The sequence below is a fragment of the Larus michahellis genome, chromosome 2, assembly GCF_964199755.1.
Source record: "Larus michahellis chromosome 2, bLarMic1.1, whole genome shotgun sequence".
Taxonomy (NCBI): Eukaryota; Metazoa; Chordata; class Aves; order Charadriiformes; family Laridae; genus Larus; species Larus michahellis.
The window spans coordinates 128503474-128520349 of NC_133897.1; the positions used below are offsets into that span (position 1 = coordinate 128503474).

The following is a 16876-nucleotide window of genomic DNA, read 5'->3' on the forward strand; positions in this document are numbered from 1 at the left end:
ACAGCCTGAACTGTTTTACGAAATTCCAAAGCATCTGCATGAACTGGGGATAGATATAATATAGGAACCTGTTGTCTCAAAAAGTGGAAACCAGGTGCCTTTCTGCCAGCAGCAGAAGGGATGCCGCTCTCCTTGCACACAATAGCCAACTGATTACAGCACTGACCAGGGGACACGACAGTTCAGTGGTCTGCTCTGTCAAGAGATATTCAGTATTTTATTTCCAATAGAAATGTCCCAAACCCCAGCAGTTGCTTATTTTAGGGAGGAGTGAGATAGGATATGGTGCGCCCCTATATCTGAAGCTTGGTCACTATGCAGAAATGAATTTGGGATTCATTGGGCCACAGAAAACAAATTGTGGTGAGAGCACACCTGCACAACCACATTTGCTTAGGAGTGAGGAGATGCATGATCTGGGAGAGGTGACGTATTTTTTGCCTTTTTATATATTAGGTAAGTGCTCTCACCACATGCACTTACAAAATGGGAAACTAACACCAAGTTTACTGTTTGAGTTTTGGGGTTTAGGTTGGTTTGTTTGTTTGTTTTTTTTTTAACATGGTCTCCATTTTGCTTTTTATTGGTAGCTCAAACTTTGTCATGTGTATTTACTGCAGTCTCGAACAACTATAATTCTTCAGTCTATTCAATTACATTACAATATAGGCCATGCTGCGCATGTAACACAGGTATTTTGTGTGCCTGGAAACTCTCTGGTTACAAATTGCTGTGCTAAGGGCATTAAGGCAATGCCAGTCTTACTAGATATGACCTTTAGGTTTTTTATGAAACATAATTGCAAGGTGGTAGGCTAGGAAAGCTACATCTGCCATATACTTCAAGAAACAATTTAACATGTCCAAAGGATTTGTACTGTCCACAAAACTGAAAAGCGTCCAATGCATTTGCTGCAATGTCAAGCGAAGACACCACTTCGACTCAGATTCAACATGAAATATGCTTGAGTATTTTGAATTTGAATAATATTCTCCTTGCTGAGAGGTTTTAGCTTCAGCCATAGCTGCTAAAATATGTCTGCATGAAACTTGAAGTTGTGTCACTACACAGAGAGAAATAAAGATTCATTTAGCCAGAGAGAACAAAACAGGGAAAAGAAATTTTCTGTGTACTATTCAAGCAGTTAAACTTGTACTGCTACAGTTAACATACATACATGTATGACTTATATGCACATCTATATTATGCATGTTAAATACATAATGTGCATATATTGTTATATAAATATACATAGATGCACATAAATAGGAAAGTATTTAACATTTACCCATATAAATCTGTATTAAAAAAATATATATATATATGAAAGATGCAGCAAAAACTCTAATGTCAGCCAGAAAAAAGGCTGGTTAAGCTAGAAAAAGTGCTTGTTTTATGAAAAAGTAAAATTGCGATTCACAGCATTTTATGTAATGCTGTACAAATTACCAGATACCAGAGACTGCATTTCTGGACCTGAATAGTACTAAAAGTTGCAACTAAGGGCAAATATAAAGACACTTGTTTACAATGCAAAGGCTTAGTCAGTACTATAAGCAATATGGCAATCTGCATAGCAGAAGATATAATGCTTTGTAATGGGATTTTTACTTTACATATCAATTCCTACACACATGAACAAACTCAACAACAGCCCCATTAATTTCAATCATTATAAAAAAGGCGAATATATGGAAATAAATTGATAAATTAAATGGGGATTAATGCATAACTGACATATTTACACAATCATATGTTTACCTTATTTACTGGGTGGTAGCCCTACTTTATAAAGACATCACTAAAGCATTTATAAGTGTACTAGACATGGGCTGGCAATTCTGTTACCAAAGTTGCTGGTGACACTTCCACTCTTTTATGTGTGTGCGTGTGAGGGAGGGAGGGAGGGAGGAAGACAAAATCCAACCAGAACTGCTCAGCTTTGTCAAGGCTGCACCCAGAGGAAAGCACTGTATGCCTCACCAAACATTTGTGTGCCCTTTCTTAAGGTGCAGTGCAAGAAGGACTTTAACTCCGGTAGGGCCAATAACAGATTGTGCCAAAGATTACTATCTCATCTTCCCATGAAATGACACTCGAATTTATGAACGTGTGTCATCTGAGAAAGCAGGTGAGACTATTCCTCCACATGGGCTTTCCCAGTACTGGTTGCTCTCTATGATGAAGAGCAGGTAGTCTGTCCCTCATAGAATCATAGAATCATTTAGGTTGGAAAAGACCCTTGGGATCATCAAGTCCAACCATCAGCTCCACTCTACAAAGTTCTCCCCTACACCATATCCCCTAACACCACATCTAAACGAGTCTTAAACACATCCAGGGATGGTGACTCCACCACCTCCCTGGGCAGCCCATTCCAGTGTCTAACCACTCTTTCTGTGAAGAATTTTTTCCTAATGTCCAGCCTAAACCTACCCTGCTGCAGCTTGAACCCATTCCCTCTTGTTCTATCACTAATTACCTGGGAGAAGAGACCAGCACCAACCTCTCTACAATGTCCTTTCAAGTAGTTGTAGAGAGTGATGAGGTCTCCCCTCAGCCTCCTCTTCCTCAAACTAAACAGTCCCAGCTCCTTCAATCGCTCCTCATAAGATTTATTCTCCAGGCCCTTCACCAGCTTCGTTGCCCTCCTCTGCACTCGCTCCAGCACCTCGATATCTCTCTCGTATTGAGGTGCCCAAAACTGGACACAATACTCAAGGTGTGGCCTCACCAGTGCTGAGTACAGGGAGACAATCACCTCCCTCCTTCTGCTGGTCACACTATTTCTAACACAAGCCAGGATGCCATTGGCTTTCTTGGCCACCTGGGCACACTGCTGGCTCATGTTCAGCCGCTTGTCAATTAGAATCCCCAGGTCCTTTTCTGCCAGGCAGCTCTCCAGCCACACTTCCCCAAGCCTGTAGCAATGCATGGGGTTGCTGTGGCCCAAGTGCAGGACCTGGCACTTGGTCTTGTTGAAGCACATTCCATTAGCATTGGCCCATCAGTCCAATCTATCCAAGTCTCTCTGTAGAGCCTCCCTATCCTCATGTAGATCAACACTCCCGCTTAGCTTCGTGTCATCTGCAGACTTGCTGATGATACACTGTATGTCCTTATCAAGGTCATCAATAAAGATGTTAAACAGAAATGGTCCCAACACTGAGCCCTGAGGGACACCACTTGTGACAGGCCACCAGCTGGATTTAACTCCACTGACCACCACTCTTTGGGACCGCCCATCCAGGCAGTGCTTGATCCAGCAGATCATATGCTCATCCAGGCCATGAGCCACCAGTTTTTCCATGAGAATTCTATGGGGGACAGTGTCAAATGCTTTTTGAAATTCTAGGTAGACAATGTCCACAGCCTTTCCCTTATCCAATAATCGGGTCATCTTGTCATAGAAGGAGATCAGGTTTGTTAGGCAGGACCTGCCTTTCATAAACCCATGCTGACTGGGACTGATCCATTCTATGGCTTGTAATGGCACTCAAGATGATCTGCTCCATGACCTGCCCTGGTACCGAGGTCAGACTGACAGGCCTATAGTTTCCTGGATCCTCCTTTCTGCCTTTTTTGTAGATGGGTGCTACATTTGCTACCCTCCAGTCCATTGGGACCTCCCCAGTTAGCCATGTTCATCTCCAGTTAGCCATGTTCATCTCCAGTTAATCATGTTCATCTCTAGTTTCCTTCATTATGCACCCATGGCTATAAGTGTATAAGTGTATGAAGTGTATAAGTGTATAAGTGTATGGAGAAGAAGTGAGGATGCAGAGGAAAAGAGAAAGATTGGGAAAAGACTGGCTGAAGTAAAGGTTTGCTGTAGGGGAGAAGAAGAAGAGAGAAGAGAAGAGAAGAGAAGAGGAGAGGAGAGGAGAGGAGAGGAGAGGAGAGGAGAGGAGAGGAGAGGAGAGGAGAGGAGAGGAGAGGAGAGGAGAGGAGAGGAGAGGAGAGGAGAGGAGAGGAGAGGGGAGGAGAGGGGAGGAGAGGAGGACAAAGGGCTGAGTATCATGGAAAAGCCCACCATCCCCACCTGATACTCCACTCCCACCCCAGAACTTGGGATGGAAGCCAATGTTCCTGAATTTCTTTATTCTGATGTCAGGCAGAGGCTAAGAAATCTCCTGGCAAAAGGAGAATTATCCCATTTCTCTGCAATCTTCTATTCTGACTGTTCCAGCATCTCAAATGGCCAAGATGGGTGCAGTGAACTTAACTCCAAGTCTGGTCCACTGGGGTATAACATGGCATATGTCCATTCTTTTGCTTTTTTGAAAAATGAAGACTTGCAAATAAAGGCAGAAAAAACATACACAAACACTCACATACAAGCCCTCCACTCACTAGTTGTTTAAAAACTGGCAATACTTAATGAAAAAGGAGGCAGAAACAACATTCAAAAGTTAGGAAACTGGAAGAGCAGCTGCTCTGGGAGGTGCGAGGCATCTGCTGAGCTGGTGGCAGGGGACCTGAGCAGCACCCTTACCTGCTTGTGCCTGTCTCTTCCCATGGGCACAGTCCTCTGGGAGGGGAGAAGGGAGAAAGTTTGATAATTGGGTAACTCCTATCATTTGGATAGCAAGAACATGTCCTGCTGTGATGCGAAGCACAACTGATCATCTTATAGCTGCCACCCAGCTGACCCTGGAGTCATTGGAGCTCTGCTATGAACATGACGGGTGTAACATTGGTCAAATACTCTGAAAAATGAAGTTCTGGATGTCCCAAGCAGGACACCCAAAATTACTGAAAACCTGATTTCAAGACAATGTAGCTGTGTTTGAAAATATGGACAATACAAAGTTCCTGCTCCAGAGTAATTACTGAGAACACTAAAATGCTGCTGGGAAAATCCTATAAAGAAGCAAGGTTAAACAACATGCAGTAAATACAACACAGGAGCTCCCAGGGTGAACACCTGATTATAAGCGTATGAAATGAGACTCACACAGAGCGTGGCATAAAGTTTAAAACATACTCTGTGAGCAAATCATAAACATTGTATTAAAACATTTTTGGAAAAGGTATGTTACTTTTGGCATGTCTGAACTTTTGAGAATGAGGTCTTGGAATCTTAATAATATTCCCTAAAAGTAGCTTTTATGGATGATAATATAACACACGGACATAAAAGACCAGATGGACCCCAAACAATCTTAATAATATATTAGACATATTTCTTCATGCTTACATGCTTGTTTAAAGAGCTACAACTCTTCTGGTGCTATATAAATATTTAATAATGATAATTTAGAATATACTGATGTAATATTACATTTGGGTATTTTACATCCTTATTCCAAAATGGACTTACTTTAGTTACATGCCAGCTCTGTTGGATTCATTGAGCGTGTTCATGAGGGTAAGCAATTAGTACTCAGCTTCATTAAGTTTATATTTTGATACTTTCCACACTAGAGGAAAACATTACATTATGGGCAGAATTTAAATAATTGCTTAAAAGTTAAGAAAATGCTCCAGTGCTTCTCTGACTAACAACAAATTTAAATACACGCACAAATGGCTTCACGTACTGAACCGATCAGCAATCTTCTAATTTTTTTTCTAAAAACAAACCTCAGAAAATGCCATAATATACTTTTTTCTCTTTCAAAAAAAAAAAAATCAAAACAAAAATATCATGTTTTCTATACGTGCCATTTCAAAATTAAGCTCTATAGAGTGTTATGTAAACAGTCCACAATGTGCTGAATAATGACATCCAAGTTACTTTCACAAGTGAAAAGTTGGCTTCGTACATGTCTTCAAAAATATTGGACTATTTTGAGCTTTTTAGACCTATCTTTGGCAATAAGTGGGCTATTTCAAAAAAATTTGTTTGTGTGCACATGGTACCCTTTCTGAAGGCAATGAGTACTTCGAGAACCAAACAGCCCTAAGACAGAAATTAAAGGTACCCTGTAAATTACTTTAACTATATGCATTAGTATTTATGACGGTAGCTATGAAATAAAAATGCATAAGACACAACCCCCCAAAATGAATGAGGTAACACCCATATTTCAGACTTTTCAATTCAGAACAAACACTGACCAAATACTAAGATAATGTAGAAAGATGCATAAAAGGTCCTTGTATGGCTAATCCTATAGTCTTCCCCCAAAAATGTGTACAAATTAGTATAAGATACAGAAAACATTTAAAACTAACAGAAAGTTCTACTCATGTCACATATGCTAGTCCTTCATACTGCCATCTTTACTTCTAAAATTAATTTTATTTATGTAAGAACAAAATATATCTAAATTTGTTTTGACAGAGCCAAACCAAGTGATTCTTATTGGTATGATTCTGAAGTTGCTCAATTGGTTTTCACATTGACACAGTGCAATAATTTCACATTCTTCTGCATATTTTAAAGTCTATTACAAATTTTAAAGAGTCTATTACAAAATTATGGGCACTAAGAATGTTTGCATAAATCAACTTAGAAAGTTGCTACTAGCTGCGTACTGGAGACACACCGGTGTGTTCCAGTGTAAGAGCCTTACTTCCAGTATAAGACCTATGCTGTGCTCACACAAATTGCTTGCTGGATGTAAAATGGAAATTCTTATGAAAATTTGCTATGTGAGCTGAGCTTGACTTTTTCTGTACTGTGATTGCAAGGTAAAAAACTACTTCAAAAAAAACCCAAAACCAAAGCCAGGCATTTTGTGTATTATATATTTTTTTTCCCTTATAGGTAGAACAGTGACTGCCTGGCATGGCATGTTTGTTACACTGAGGTCTTTTTACCGGTATCTATCTCCTTCCTCTGTTGAACTGTGATTATACTCCTGGACTGGAGAAGTGCTGTCTCTACGACAGGAAGGGAAAGGATATCTTTTCATGGAGAGATGACTGTTTTTATTGAGCATTTGCACCTTAAACCTAAGTTTAAGGTGATAACAAACAAGGCTGTTTGCGCTAAATACGATGGTGCTCAGCACCATATAAATGCTGAAAATGGTTTGCAATATGTCACTATATATATGTGTGTATGTATATACATTATGTGTTACCTTGGATACAAGGCTTGCTCTGTAGGCAGCTAACTGCTTCAGATACTCCTTCTTGGCAGCTTCAGTTTTCTTTTTGTATACCTAAAAACAAAGAGTGTCACATTGGTAAATTAATCTGGTTTTGTTTTTATACATCACCGGTGTGTCTCATGCATCTTCATGAAGTCTTTCTAAGTAAATAGCCTTTCCTCCTCATATTGCTTAAAGAGTGAAATAATAAACATCAAATATTTTAAAGAAAATATTGTTCCAACTGTGGAACACCCTTTATCTACCCAGCAGTACTGAAAAAACAATATCCCTCATAGCATCTCAGTTTTAATTGTTCAAAGTGAAGCGTGGGGCGTACTGGAAAATGGGACCTTTAGGGACGGGGGCAGGCAGGCATGCGCCTCTCCACTGGCTTCCACTTGTGAGTCGAGTTAAAACCTTCGGGGGAAGACGAGAATGTGCAGAAAGACATTTGAGCTAAATGACGGCACCACACAGATCAGCCAAGCAGCTTTCCCTCTTCCCCGGATAAACTGTTGGGGGCAGTCAAAGAAGCTCCATGGAGCTGCTAAGGATAATAAATGTTAGTCATTATTCCAGTCTTGATCCCATATCGGTCTAATTAACTTCTCAGGAGCATGGATCTATTTCTGTACATTTCTCTCAACTCAACAAATTATTTTAAATGCGGCATGTGCACAATCTCATAATAGATTAAAGAGCTCGGAGAATCACTTCAATTTTGCCCAGATTTCAAGATCAAAGATTATCTGCAGGGTTAGGCAGGACCTCATAGCACTACAGTAACATGATGTTAGAAAAGTGTACGTAGATATTTAGGGTTGAAAGTTTTCAGGAAGAGAACCAGTTTCTGACCTGTGGAGCCTAGCTAATGACTTGCTCTTAGCCATGTCAGCGACAGATTCAGGAACAAGTCATCATTTCTCTTTGCAAGTATTATAATGTGTTTCTCAGCACTTCATGGTTTTTTTTTCTAAAAGGATATACTTAGGAGCCATGCAATCATCTTGTCTTCATGTAACTAAGCAGGACTGACTCCTAGACTTCCATGTTGCAGGGAAATGCTTAAAAAACATCTAAACAGAAGGTTTAAAAGTAAAGGAGACAAATTAAGGGAAAGAAAATTTGCTTTTTTTATTGCTGTTATATTTCACAATTTTTAAGTCATATGCCCAAGGCAGAGATTAATTCATATGTTCATGGAATTTGGGATTCACAATATTATACAAAATGGAACTGTAGCTTTGAGTCTCTGCTGTCCACCTCTGCAGCCAAGTGCACAACCTGGGCACCTGTGGAAAGCATCCATGAAGAGAGTAAAGACTATCCACCTTCCCACTCTGCACTGCCTAGTTAATCGGGCGACTGGGCAAAAGATGGGCAAACTATTAATGACAATTTTGAGGTGTTCTCCTGAATTCCACAGCTGAAAAACATCTTCGCCCCAGAAGAACAAACTTTATGGAACTTTAAAGTGATCTCTTTTGATCTTCCAGTGCTCTAGTAAAACCAGAGCAGTCCGGTAATGGAGAGGACCTGGCAGCAGAGAGCGCGCCCACGGAGGACAATACAGTTGCAGACTACAAAGACAGAGTGGTAGTGTCAGGCTGTAAGGATCCAGTACAACATCATCTTTATAAAGAACGTGCTCGTGAAACATTTTTTGTTTCACTGAGGCTTTGCTTTCAGAGACAGAACAATCCTCAGATACAGGCTGGCTAAACTCTGAGGCTCCCTAAAAGGATTAAAGATTTTGCTTCCCAGGGAAGCAAAAGATCATAATGGAAACAGAGAAGTCTTAGGCTTCTAAAATTGTAAATATAAAGACAGAGAGGAAAAAAAATTGGTTTTAGCTGTGCAGCTCTATCTGTGCACCCTTGTAATTTCTCCAGATTAAGATAAATACATACTGTTGGCTGATCTCCTATTGTTTTGCAAAAAAAAATGGTAGCAGTTTGCTTTTTAAGTTGTAATCACTTGTGATTATTAGGGAAATGTGCTGTTTGTTTTGAAAATGAATAAAAAAATTAGACAACGATCTGTTCCTAGCTGCTAAAACGAATTTAGCTTGACCTACAGAACAAAGACTAAGTTATACCGCTTTGTATATTGCAATGCCTCTGCATCATTCTGATAGCCAGTTTAAAAAACAGAGCTGAACAAAGACTTTTACACAGAATAATGATCTTCAAAAGATCATGTATCTACTGCTTCCACATTGGGGTTTATTTTGCATTACACAAATATAAAAAATATACACTCCTGCTGTGCTTTTACAGTCACAGCATATTGGAAGAGTCCTCTGGGACCTGACTTTTCCTTCAAATAGTCATATTGCACAAGGTTAACTCAATAACATGAAGCTAACAACAGTTCTGTAAATGTCCATCTAAAATATCACTACTTCATAGGAAGATCATCGTACAGCTGCTATTTAATTACTTCCTACGTCTACATCTACCATGTTTGGTGTACACACGGCCTTGGTCTCTTTTCTTGGGTCTTCTGGTGAGCCAGTAATAGTCACGTGAACACCATGTCTTCCATGGTAATATAAACACTAACCATAAGGTCATTACAGTAAAAAAGTCTTTCCTGGATGGGGAAAGGTTTTTGATGACCCCGGCCTGCTTTGATGTTTTGCATTGGCCAGAACGGTCCCTGCAGGCTGGCTTGTCTGGAGGGTGGTCAGCTCACCCCGCTTCATCCTTGTAAAGTCTTCTGAGGAGAACAGCTTGAGCTCTCACTGCCTATACGCTGTTGTCCTTTTGAAGATGCCCACTGTTTAGGTCAGCATACAAGTGGGCTGATGATCCTCATGTTAGTTTTGGAAATTTTGGTTGGTCCTGGCTTTATACTAAAAATTAGGGTAAGTTCCTGTCTGGGGAGTTGTTCATTTTCATGAGTAACAACAAGGTCTGGCTGTCAATATTTTTCTCTGAAGGCAAATGAACGCGGCCCTGACAGTGGGTACCAGTTCACTAACTCTGCGCCAGACTGGACTTGTACTGAGGGCTTATGAAGGCAGGGCAAGTAGGGAGCGTCCTCAGCATTTGTAGCAGCACCTCAAACAGGTATGAGCAAGTCAGCTGCCTCTCCCAACCTCTTTTTTTTTTGCAGCTGTGAGAATTTTTCACCCTCGGGCTTAAATAGTTTTGTGTTGTAGCAAGTACAACAGAGTTGCGTCCTTGCAGCACTTCTCGGGAGGAAAAAGGCTTGTGTTGTCATCCAAGTGTGCTCGAGAAAACGGGTGAAGCTCTTTTGAGTTTCATGCTTAAGATAGCGCCAAATTTGGAAACACATCATTTCCAATAATACATTAAATATTTTTCCTGTAACAAGAAGCAGGCTTCTGTTCTGTTGCTTATCTACAGTGAATAGTGGCATTATTTAATTTTATTTTTAACATCTCAGAAATCTCTTATAAGGTCATTTTCCCCTCCTCCGTCAAGCAAGCAACAATTATTAAATAAGTAACTTGACAGGAGCATATACTTATGGAATTAAGTCATTTCTAGCTTGCTTTAATTCAATTAACATGATAATTGAATGTCAACTGATTGTTATTCAGGCAGTAAAGGCCCATTCTGATTCAGCAGCAGATTTGTTTCCTTACAAAATACTTTATTTTCTATATTGTCTCAGTTGTGGAAATTGAATGTTGGAAGAAAAAACATCATTTCTGTATATGCAGGGTGGGTCAGCTTAATTTATTCTTATTCTCTTCAGCTTGTTGTAGAAACCCCGAAACACTAAGATTACATTCATTTGTCTACAAATGGAAACTACTGGCATTATTTTCCTACTGTGCTTCGTGAACGCAAATTTACACAGCATAATACACAGGTTCTTAGTTTACTATTTAATTACATTTCCAAAGTGCACTCAGTAAGGTAGCTTCAAGTTCTCTTACACTGTTTAGCAAAACATGCAGCAAGTCAGATGGTACTTTCCAAAAGGAGTAAGTATGAAACTCTACCTTGTACACATAAATATATAAGATAGCATTTGAATTAGCCTACTAGGGAAAACGAATGCCCTGTGCTCCCCCATTGTGAACATAACAGCCTGGGCTGACCATACATGGGGGCTACCAGTGCTGTAGCAGCCTACATCGAGGGCTGAACTCTTTTTATTAATAGTGATACACATCCTTAAACCGACTGCCCCAAAGTTTTATTTGGAGATACAGGGGTTGTGGGTTATATGGTTAGCCACAAGCACTCACAAATACTAGATTTACCCAATTAAAACCACAGAATCATAGAATGGCTTAGGTTGGAAGGGACCTTAAAGATCATCTAGCTCCACCTCCCCTGCCATGGACAGGGACACCTCTGACTGCACTTCTGTTTTATGATGCCAACTTCTGGTCATGTTTTGCGTTATATATTTTAACTGCTGCTTAGGTTCCTGTCTTTCTGGATCAAAAACTCCTTGGGGCAGGCTTTGTGTCTCCTGTGCTCTTCTACGTGTTGGATAATATGAAACTCATCACTGATACGTGTAACTAAAATATACCTGTAACGCCTTAAGCCAAGTTTTTGTTCTGGTTAGTCATCTTTTCCCAATAAACTTCCTCTCAACTTGCTTCTGGATGATTACCAACACACCACAGCACACTATGCAGCGGGACTCCTATCCTGTCCCATGCGGCTTACACCCTTGTTCCCTCAGGGGAAGAGATCTCCCTTCCCCCAGTCATCATCACAAGAGCCAAAACAGGCACTCAAACATCTGCAAACATGTCCTCAGTTTGGATTATCGGGTTCTAATAGAAGAAGGCAGCACTGACTACAGTCCCCTTTGATACTAGAGACTTGGAGACAGTGAGTTAAGCTGACTGACGCTCTTAGGAGAAAAAGAGACCTTCAGAATTTGTGCCTCATGGTAGTCTGAAAAAACTTTGTGTCTCCTAGCTGACAAAGCACATTATGAAGAACCATGCTACTTCCCTGGCTTTGCCTAAATAGCTGTGCAAGGATGACTGACAAAGAAGGGGAAGTTTTCAGTTTATATCTTGTGGATGTCTCCTTTGAGCTGACACTTGCAAGTGAGTTATATTTGTCTTTTTAAAATGATGTAAAGGTGCTCACGTTTGTTTTGATGGAAGTGTTCCATAAACCCCCCAAAACAGTATATGCAAAAATAGCAAATCAAAAAGCAACATGACCGATTTTGACTTTTTGGTCTCTGCCGTGTTATTACCCATGGGAGTGTCATTTTCACAGGCTGCATTTAAAGGAATGGCATCTGATAAAATACGGTAGGCTGCAATCCAGAATTAAATTCCACATTCAGATTGTCGTTCCTGGCCCTACATACCTACGCTTATAGAGAAAACTTGCATTTTTTTCCAAGTGGGAGACATATCTCTAGTTTTAATCTTCTGATTTTGCAGCAAAGGCACCTAGAGCTGCACACGCTCGTCTAAAATATGGAGAGAGATATTCCCACAGCAGTCAGAAAAAAAAATCCTCAGAATTGCTTAATGGATACTGAAATATGTTACCATTTGATTTTTAATCTAGGTACATACAGCAACAGAAAGAGGCCCAGGGCTAGCTATATGGCTCAGCAGTCTCTTTGACTGCAGAGCATGAAAAAGACACTGATGACATATTAGAGGCTTAGGGGAAAGAATTCAGTCTTTCTGGCATGCAGGGGAAAGATCACAGGCCAAATTCAGCTCTAGCACACACAGTGAGACTCGACGGAGATCACTGGAAATTGCAGCCATTTGTGCCAGGCCTAAATTTGACCTTATAGGCTTGATGCCTGCAGCTTACAGGAACAGGACTCTACATTTTATCAGAAGCATGTTGGATGAAAGTTGGGTACAAAACAAACGACATTAAATATATGATTTATGTGGTGATTATTTGCACTTGCTGGTACTCTTTTTTTTTTTTAAAAAAAAAAAAAGGATGTGAGCCTGAATGGAGGATAATAATTGGGCCTAAATCCAGTTTTGTAGGTATATGATTTAAAGCCATGTTCCTATCGAGCTCGAATGTATGGATAAAGGATGGGGAAGAAGAATGAGTAGAAAATGAAGGCTATTACTTAAGCATGTTGCTGTGGCAGTACTTGGAATCCGAGGTCCTTTTGGCCCAGTTCCTTCCAAGTACAAGATGAAGGTGAAGTGCAGTTACAGTAAACATTCATAACTCAGTGGCCATGTTTGGTACTTATCTAGAAGCCGTGTCTGTGGTACATAGAAAACGGACATTAGGAATTCACCCCGGGCAGGGAAGTGTCTGATGTACCCCGAGACTTCAGTGCTCCTAGGAGGCTGCAGGAACACCAAGCTGCCAGGTGGGCTGGGCAGGAGGCCAGCAGACAATAGCCCATATCACCCCATACGGACTCAGATGCGACAGCTATTATGGTGATCTACATTATTTTTATACATTTTTTTTGCGGCAGAGGGGAAGTTTTCCCATCCCGAGTGCACAGTGTGGCCCTGCTCGGCCCAGCGCTGGGTGGGAGAAGGAGGCGCCAGCTGCCATTAGTCCTACAGCAAAAATGCACTGCAAACAGGGGGCTTGAGATGGCCCCCTTCCAAAGTCAGTGGACGTTAAGGGGTTCAAGGTGGAAGCCAGGGCAATAGAACAATCTGAAGATACAAATTTATATATATGCACAGGTTCATACATAGAAATGAGTTTGTATCTGTGCGTTTGTGTGCCCCATCCCTGGAAGTGTTCAAGGCCAGGCTGGATGGGGCTTTGAGCAGCCTGGTCTAGTGGGAGGTGTCCCTGCCCATGGCAGGGGGGTTAGAATTAGATGATTTTTAAGTTCCTAAACCATTTTATGACTCTATGATTCTATTGTTGGCCCATTTGCGTTCCAGCTCATTAAGCCCAGCTGCTTGCAGAGGAAAGGAGAAGGAGCAGACAGCAGGCTGAGGAGCAGTTGTTTTAAACTCTTCACGCATTCATCTTCAAAGAGGAGAAGCAATTTCAGTACAGAAGTTTGTCAAGAGAAACAGTGGACGTCCCAAACAGGCCTAAGGTGCGACACTGGCAAAAGAGACTTCGCCCGTGCCAGCAGCTGGGAGGGGAGGTGCGAGGTTGCTCTCTGTTGTGACTATTCCTGAATCCATTTTGCTTGTAATTCACTTTGGCAGTGTGCGCACACAGATGTGCCTTCGCTTCCTATTCTCATTTAGAAAAATAAAACAAAGCTAAATTTAAACCTTGCGTGGTTGTTTATCTACTAAACTGAAAGTACATTCTCATCCTCTTACAAGCATGTTAAAGTTATTCCTTGGAGACTGCTTCATTAGCATGGAGACAATAAAAAAAGAAGATCCTTTTTAAAGAGGGAACAAGAGGTAGGTAAGGATCTGTGTAAATATATGAGCATATATAAGAGTGAATAATCTGTAAATTTATGTTTTCATCATGCTACTGACTACCTTGACCTGATGGTCTGTGTATCCTCTGGAACTATTACAGCAGCCACATTGCAGTCTCTGAACTGCCTGATGTCCTGACACCAGCCAACCCACGTGCACAGCCGCGCAATGGGAATGCCATGGCTCTTCTACCCATGGCTCATTTGTCACATCAAGAGATGGGAGAACTACATGGCATCATGCCCCGTGATGGAGGGGGAGCTAGGTTACGTGCCCCCAGAGGCCAGGCAGAGCCAAGGCCTCTTAAAACACCGATCTTGGGTCCATTTTGATATGAGTTGTGGCGTCTCATGTCACAAGAGAAGCTTTGGAGACATGAAGTGTTGGCCAGCATTACTTGTAAAGCCCCTCCTGATCTACCTGATTCAACCCACCACTGGATAATGTGCTGCTGTGTTAAAAACTTCCCTTAAAAGATCAAAAGAGAAACCTATAAAACACGCTTTGTTATTTTTCATGCCCAAATCAGTCTGGGTTATTTTTAGGGACCAAAATAGAAAACCTTGAAAGCTCGTAGGTTATAGCAAAAATGGTAGCTGCATCACAAACATTGACACTAATGCATGAGGACTTCAATTTTCTTAAGTATTGGTAACATACAATCCAAGTTCCATCGGATGTTAAAGAATAAACTGCAGCTTTTATCTAGTGGGTCTTTGAGCACCAATGAGGAGTAAATGATTTGATTTTGTGAGCTCCAAGGATTTGTCAGCTGCCTCATAAGTATAATTCTGGCTCTTCATATTCCTGCTGCTTCTAATTTAGCAGGACAGGCTCATAATTGAAGCAAATTAACTATTTACACTTGCCACTTCTACCAGGGGAAGAGGACACATCAGCAGGAAAGAATGAGTGGGAAATTAAATTCTTCCCACTTGTGTCAGATCTGCCCTTATATAAACACATTAACAGTAATTTCACGAGGCGTCAAACATAGGAATAAATACTGAGGGATAAAATAATGAGGTGTTGCTATTGAGCTGAACTGTTTCAGCTAATATTACTGTGTATGAATTATGCAGCCTGAAAGAAGGCATATGTTACAGCACTCAAAGAGTCGCTTTGCCTGCTCCTTCTGATCATTAGGTTTTGGGTTCCCTAGGTGAATCCATCCTTCTTCCCACTGCAAGGCCAGTGCAACGTCTAAGTAAACACTCAGAAACACATACACGCACATACACACACACGTATGCACACTAAGCTGTTCACAGGAGGCCAAATTCATTCCTGCTAGAATTCTAGTTAAGTCTCTGAAGTTACACCAGAGATTAATTTTGTTGAATGTTGAATAGACATTCAATTCCATTTTTAGAATAATAGCACATTTATTAAGGTCTTTGGCTGAAGTTTTAAAGTTACACTAATGTAAACAAGAACATTTTGTTTGTAATTTGCCACATCTATTACAGCTTTACTAGGACTCCAATTAGAAACTTAAGGTTCATTTAGTACACACACATCTGGTACTGATTTAAAATGACTTTCCTTTTGCATCTAAGGACAGAAAATGACCTAAGTAGCCTTTTTACCCAGTTTGAACCAGCATTCTGTCTGAAAGCCAGAGACTCGACCATTTAGCATGCTGAACCCTCTTTCCTGGGGGCTGTTTTTCTCCCCTTTACAGTAAAAATGTGTGCAAAGGGCAAAGATGTACATAAAGAAGCTATAAAAACAGGATGCACAGAAGTATAGTACTGACTAAGGAGACAACAGCGTTTGTGATTGTAAAGGAGGAACTAGAAAAGCCACTGAAAATATCCCTGTGCTATGGCTACACCACTGAGGAGAATGTACCTCAACATACTACTGCTACAGCTACTTTCCATTCACAGGTTTATTAATCTGAACCATTTTAGAAAACTTTTACAGTGAAAAATTAAGGAAAATGCACAGTCCCTGCTTCTGATCATGTATAATTATTGTACCTAATTCAGAATTTGAGAAGAAACTATGACAAAGTCCACCATGACCATTAAAGTCCCTTTAATTTCTAGACTCCTCTGTGTAGATAGATTTGGATAAATAAAACACAGGCACACACCAACATTGTTTGCAAATGGCCCTTGTAAGCTCAGAAATTAATGGGAACAGTTATAGCATATGACCCCAAAATGAAAATGTCTTCATATTGTAAAATGAGGGTGGAAGTACAGTGGTATCTGTTTTAATCTAATAAATTGCAATATTTTCACAGAAAGAACATCAGAGTATGGCCCATTTTAAGTATAACTCCCCCCTAACTTCAGTAAGGCACCCACTATCATCTAGTTCATAATTACATTTTCTTTTTTGTCACTCAAATCCTATTTTCTCACACAACATTTTCTTAGTTTCTTCACAGTTTGAAAAACATATGTGGGTCTTGCACAAACCCTTTCAAGCTGCAGTCTAATAAGCCAGGTTATCG

General features: G+C 40.5%; 1 protein-coding gene across 2 annotated transcripts in view; it reads right to left on the reverse strand.

The window, feature by feature from the left end:
• The window catches only part of TOX (thymocyte selection associated high mobility group box), a 221541-nt gene that overhangs the window by 19793 nt on the left and 184872 nt on the right, over positions 1 to 16876 (reverse strand). For both annotated transcript variants that reach the window (XM_074577083.1, XM_074577082.1), the window contains exon 6: positions 7035 to 7115. In XM_074577083.1, the coding sequence (XP_074433184.1) occupies positions 7035 to 7115 (81 nt within the window). The remainder of the gene's footprint in view (positions 1 to 7034; positions 7116 to 16876) is intronic.